Source organism: Crassostrea angulata, chromosome 6, assembly GCF_025612915.1.
Source record: "Crassostrea angulata isolate pt1a10 chromosome 6, ASM2561291v2, whole genome shotgun sequence".
Classification (NCBI taxonomy): Eukaryota; Metazoa; Mollusca; class Bivalvia; order Ostreida; family Ostreidae; genus Magallana; species Magallana angulata.
Window position 1 is genome coordinate 11,112,426 of NC_069116.1, and position 6,049 is coordinate 11,118,474.

The 6,049-nt window shown below is 32.7% G+C and overlaps 1 protein-coding gene across 1 annotated transcript; it reads right to left on the reverse strand.

Moving 5' to 3' along the window:
- Positions 1-330: 330 nt before the first annotated feature.
- On the reverse strand, positions 331-5,128 carry LOC128189184 (uncharacterized). Its single transcript, XM_052860688.1, has 2 exons — positions 4,071-5,128; positions 331-2,863 (listed from the first exon to the last, which is right to left on the reverse strand). The coding sequence occupies exons 1-2, from the start codon at positions 5,106-5,108 to the stop codon at positions 1,256-1,258; spliced, it is 2,646 nt and encodes an 881-aa protein (XP_052716648.1). The 5' UTR covers positions 5,109-5,128; the 3' UTR covers positions 331-1,255.
- Between the last annotated feature and the right edge of the window lie 921 nt (positions 5,129-6,049).

Here is a 6,049-nt window from a genome sequence, read left to right on the forward strand (position 1 = left end):
TAAAATTCAGAATGTAAACAAAAACATGATCAGAGCTTTGTTTACATAACAAAACATGTGACAACTGACACTCAAATTTCAGTCAACTATTAGAATCAGACCAATAATCAGTGCATACCTCTATTCACAAACATTTAAAATTCTAAAATTCAAATTTAATTTTCAGTCATACATAGCTGTTTAATATTACAGACAAAATAACTCTTAAAAATAGCTCTATACATTAAGAGAAAAATATTTTCCTGTTTAACAAAATATACTTTCACAAAATACAAACATGCACATCTAAAGCAAAACAGTGTATATGCATGCGCCGATTTTTTTTTGGGGGGGGGGGGGGGTGTTAAGACATTTTTCAATTTTTTCAATTCACAAATATATATATTGAAATAACCGAAAATAGGCCTTGGACCTCTTTCTCCCGGCAAACACAATTATCATTTCGTCCCACCCCACCCCTTACGGAAAATTATTTCATTCTGCACATGTCATGCTTTTTTATTACACATAAAAATAAATACAATTCAATAAACAACGAATTTTTTAAAAGTTGGAATCAACATTTGTTTGATTTTTGCACTTGATTTGAATCTAACTAATTATTACTAACAACATGATAATAAACAAAATCTATTTAAAATTTCTTGTAGTATAAAAAATACAATTTATATATGGTATGCTTCTATGAATAGACGAGTGTCTTTAAAGTCGAGAATCACAAAGCCTTGGTCGATCATTTCCTTTTCCTCTTCAGGACACTTGATTTTAAGACGGGTATTGTAACTATTAGTTCCCATATTAATGAAGAAAAAACCATTTATTTTACATTGAGAAATCTTTATCACTATTATTAAGAAATATTTATTACATGATTTCAAAGAAAGAATTGTGTAAGATCTCTACCTTATGAATCTAATTCAATAATGTACGACAAAATGATTAAACACGATTTTTTTTAAAATCTGATTTCAACAACAAAGGAAGCATCACATCATAGATGTTATAATTCTGTTGCATCTTGTATCTATGATGTCAGATACGGGCGTAAGTAAGCTATTTTACCAATATAAAAATCAGATTCTCTTAAAGGAGTTGAAACTTGCATAACATAACATAATTATATTGCATATTGACATAATTATCTTGCATGTAGACATTATTTTCTGCATGTTGACATAATTTATCTTACATGTACGTGTCGGAAATATGCCACCATACCATTCCTTAAAGAGCGCATGTTTATCCTTTATACGTTTCATTTCTGAGAATCAGTTTGGGTTGAATGCTTGGATTCTTTCTTATAAATGTGTTTTGTCGTAAGTGATTGTCCAAAGGCTAAGTAAAGAAAAAACCCTAGACAACCATTTAAAACAGTATGCACAATATTAAACAACTGAAATCCAGTGAACTGCGCCAAAAATGCAAACATCCATGTTGCGGCAGTAATATTAGAAAGCCGGAAATATGTTTCCATTTTTTGATCATCTTTCCACACTTGAATGTCTACCCTTTTAGGAATTCTACACACCGTGGCCGCAAACATTAACATATTAAAACTTATCAACAATCCCACAGGTAGAGCAAAAGTGTACAGAATCATATCGGAGTAAGTGATATAGCAGGTATGAATAGAATAGCCCAGGTTGTCTCCATTACTTGTTACATAACTAAAGGTTACGTTGATAGCTACCAATGATGAACATATAATCAAATTCACTATCAATCGATATAAAACCCTGGAGATGTCTTTCAATTTCATAATGCAGAAAGACTTAAATGAATGAAACATTTGAAAAACAGATAAACTTATCCAGCAAACAACAGAAAGCCAGCAAACATGTACTAACATACCAACCGAAATACACATGGTTTGACTCAAGACAAAAAGCTGAGATACAACGCGAGCTGTATTGGCCAAAAATAGAAACACTGCCAGAATTATGATGTTGACATCAGCACTTTGACTGCACGATTTACTTGCAAGAAAAGTAAAGATTGTTGCTAATGAACCGAAGGACGAAAGAGAAAGACAAACTAAGGAAAAAGAAGCCATCAAGTTATCATCAGATGCAGGTAGATTACTTTTGATAACTTTAGTAGCCTGAAGATACTGTTCTAAGCATATCAAAACACTGTGTTTGTCTAAGGACTCTTTGAAATAGTTTGAGGCTATGCACGTTTGATAATCCAAAAGACATACCGAAAAATTTGATACATGAAGTCTTGCATCTGCTGAATTTATTTTCACTTTGGGACAACGGTACCAGTCAGCTACTATAGACATCATATGGCTACTTGAACAATACGGGTGCCGTTGATCATGTCTGTAAGGCACCATACTGATACATTGATATAACTTCATCTCTTTCCCATCCATTGGATTAACAAAAAAACGATTATCGCAATGTTTTTCAAATAACTTGCTACCATAACTATGAAAGCGTTGTCCTACAGGTGTTAATGACACATTTATATTATTTTCAAGTGGTTCCAAAATTGGAATTTCAAACAGATGGTAGCTGTTGAATATTTCTAGTAAGTGCTCGATCATTTGATCAATATTGTGAAGGTAGTCAAAAGAAAGTTCGATCACGACTGCTATGTAAACCCTATCTGATTCAGATGGAATCAAATATGAAATCCTACATACAAAACGATCCAAATTGTTGTGCCTAATGATGTCTGTCAATGACTCTTCAATACTTATTAAATAGATATCAATTGGAGGTAAATCTTTTTCATCAACGGGAGATATAATAAGATTCATTTCGTAATTGTTTTCGTTAACCATTTGGTGGACAAGACTGCAAGATCGGTTGTGATACATGTATTCCGCTTCGCAGTGAATATCCAGGCACATGTTCTGAAATTGAAAATCAAAGTCGCTTGATGAAATTTCTCTAAAACATTCATTCTGTTGTAATAATGACAGAATATACAAACAAATATTTTTTAGAGACACTTTATAGCATAGTATTGTTTATACAAGTGCCAGAGAAAGAGGAATATTTGTTTGTATCATTTGTCCTTATAAGTAAAGGCTTACATGATTAATTCCTGTGAAAAGACGATCTTAAGTGATAGAGAAGAATAACTATAAAATATTGGTGTTTAACTAAAACATATTGATATCTATACTACTATATTAAAATAATAGACTCAAATTTTTTGGCTTTAACACCGATTAACCGGAAGAGTACTGTCTTTTGTTTTATATATTCTAAACATCATTGGTACTTGAAGAGTACCAATTTGATTTTATTTTTTCTCAATCAAGCTTCGCTTATTAATAATCAACGAAAATTCCTCCAAAATTCCGGAAATCATCTGAATTTTTTTTTTATTTTAAAATCTTGTGCATGCGCATTACATCCACGCTAAATCACAGGGGGCTCTTTATTTTGTCTCCACAAAATTACATTTGCATGGATAAACTCAGACGATAAAACAAATGCGTGTAAATTTTCATTGGAATTTTTTTTTTCTGTTCATCAAAGAAAATACGGGAGATAACTCTAACACAGTGCATTTACTATAAAAAAAAAATCCCGAGAGTTTTGAATGTCAACATTGTGTGTAAAAAACGTTGTTAAAGAAATGTTGAATTCTGCAATGATATAGAATTAAACGTTTCGAAGAAAGGTATTTACAACTTCAAAATGGTTTGTTATGATCAATTTTACTGTTATTTTCAATGCAACTTATCATTTTTTCCAAAATCGTTTTGGAGCGATTCTGCAATTTTCTGCTACATTACGGGTATATGGGAGGCAATTTAATTGTGGTGAAGGCCTTTCCCCACACGGAGTTTCATTATTCCAACTCAGCAGAGTGTAGTGAAATTAATAGCATTATTGTAGGCTTAAAGCTTGGTTATGCAATGTCAACAATATATACGGTGTGGCGATGTATCTATTTCGTAAATGTCCAATACCATATGCTATGTAAACTCGTGCACGCACGGGTCAAAAACTAGTTTTATTTGAAAAATCGTGAAAAGTCAGTTTTAAAGCATGTTGTTGTAACTGATGGATATATAACTTTTGTTTTTTTTTAAAGAAAACACATACCATTTTAGTATCCTTAATTTGATTTTTTTCACACTCTAAATCATTCTTCGTTATGGGTTCATCTGAAATCTTCTTTAAATCAATAAGTGCCGAAAAGGATGTCGGGATTTCATTGTTATGCAGTTCTTCTAAATTATACTGAATAGGAAGATTTGTAATTTGATGCTCACATAATGCACAGTATATGTTTTTGTACACATTGTCTCCTAAGAAGTATGGTAAGTTAAACTCCCTGCATGCTGTGGTGAGATAAGAACTAGCTCTTTTTCTCTGAATATTTAACTTGTTGCATTTACCGTGATTTGTATATGCAACACATGATTGGACAACATCCTTATAAGATGTGGTGGGATAAAATTCAATGTTGCAAATCGGTGACGCGGAAAAGACTAACTGATAGAAAACATCGGTGTCTTCCTCGGTGAAGAGAGCAGATCGAACACTGCATGACTTTTTCTTTTCCCAACCAACTAGTTTGGATTTTTGTTCAAAGTTGCATAATGCACATTTTACATTACGATAGGTCTTATGAGTAACCAAAGACGTAACTGGAGTATTAATTGATATGTTTTTAGAGGGTGGTGATATACATTCAACATCATTTGGACACGATTGCACCATCCAGTACGAAGTCCCGGACCTGATTCCTGTTGGATTCCACATGGGCTCCATGCATGACATAAGCGGTTCATTCTCTTTAACGTTAACATTCCGTTGATATTCAATGAAGTCTGGAGTGTCCGTCTGTCTGTAGAACTTGGAGGGACAGCAGGTGGATCGTCTAACGCAGGAATCGTCGCATTCACACGGTGTACAGGCGGGTTGTTGGGTGAAAGTGTAGTTTCGTTTAAACATCGGCCCAAGACACATGTCCTGTTCTGGACACAAAATAAGGTATTTTATGATCATATCTCGTGAAGTGTCGTTGTTGAACCATGATGTCAAACGGAACGCCTCATCTATATCGGCTTCCGTTGGAAAATTATTATTCCCGTAAAAACCAAGAATTGGACCGAGTGACGAGATTAAGATCAGCATTCGAGATACTAAACATTGAAGATTAATCTGTCAATTAAAGAAAGAAATAATAAAATTGTAAATGAACAAAATATAAAACAACAAGCAAACGTCATACATTATCAGGTGATTGACATCACTTGACTCGATTCGTGAAGGAGAAGCCTCTTAACGTTCACCGTTCGCGATGATTTCAAGTGGAAGTAAGATATATAGGATATGATACATGTACTTCACTCAAGATTCCATACTTCCCTATATATATATAATTATATATATATATATATATATATATATATATATATATATATATATATATATATATATATATATATATATATATATATATATATAAGCTTTAAAAATAACCAACGACACGAACAATAAAGTCAAATTTTCGGGACAACCCGTCCCTTCTTCAGGACAACAAAATAAAAACTACATAAGAAAGAAGAAAAACATCTACAAAACTTGCACAAAACTACAAACTAAATAATATATAAAAACTAGATAATGTATAAACACCGGATCAAAACGTGCCAGCTACATCTTTGTATTTAAGATTTCAAGCCCGAGAAAGAAAAATCTCGTCCGACGCAGCGGACGGTCTGTGAAGAAGTGCTTAAAGATAACGCGAACGAGTTAACTTGCTAATTGGGGGTTGCTGTTAATTAAGTTGTACTAGTAAGATAATTCGTAGTGAAAGTTTGTAGGGAAGATTGGCCCTGTAAAAGACCACATAAATAATCATGAATGTAAAAACTAATGGAAGTTAAATAAAGAAAATAAAATGGATAGAGAACAATTAAAAATAACAAAACCAATTACGGAACGAGCTGAAAATTTGAATAATTAACATGATTAATAGTTTGTACATGGAACCAAAAGGATGAGACTGGTGATATTGCTACGAAAACAAATCAGTACTTAGTTGATGTTCATTTTGGTGAAGTCACTTAATA

Coding starts and splice junctions, on each gene's coding strand:
- LOC128189184 (XM_052860688.1), bottom strand. CDS start 5,108: ATGCTGATCTTAATCTCGTCACTCGGTCCAATTCTTGGTTTTTACGGG. Junction 2,864..4,070: donor AAATTAAGGATACTAAAATG/GTATGTGTTTTC, acceptor TTTCAATTTCAG/AACATGTGCCTGGATATTCA.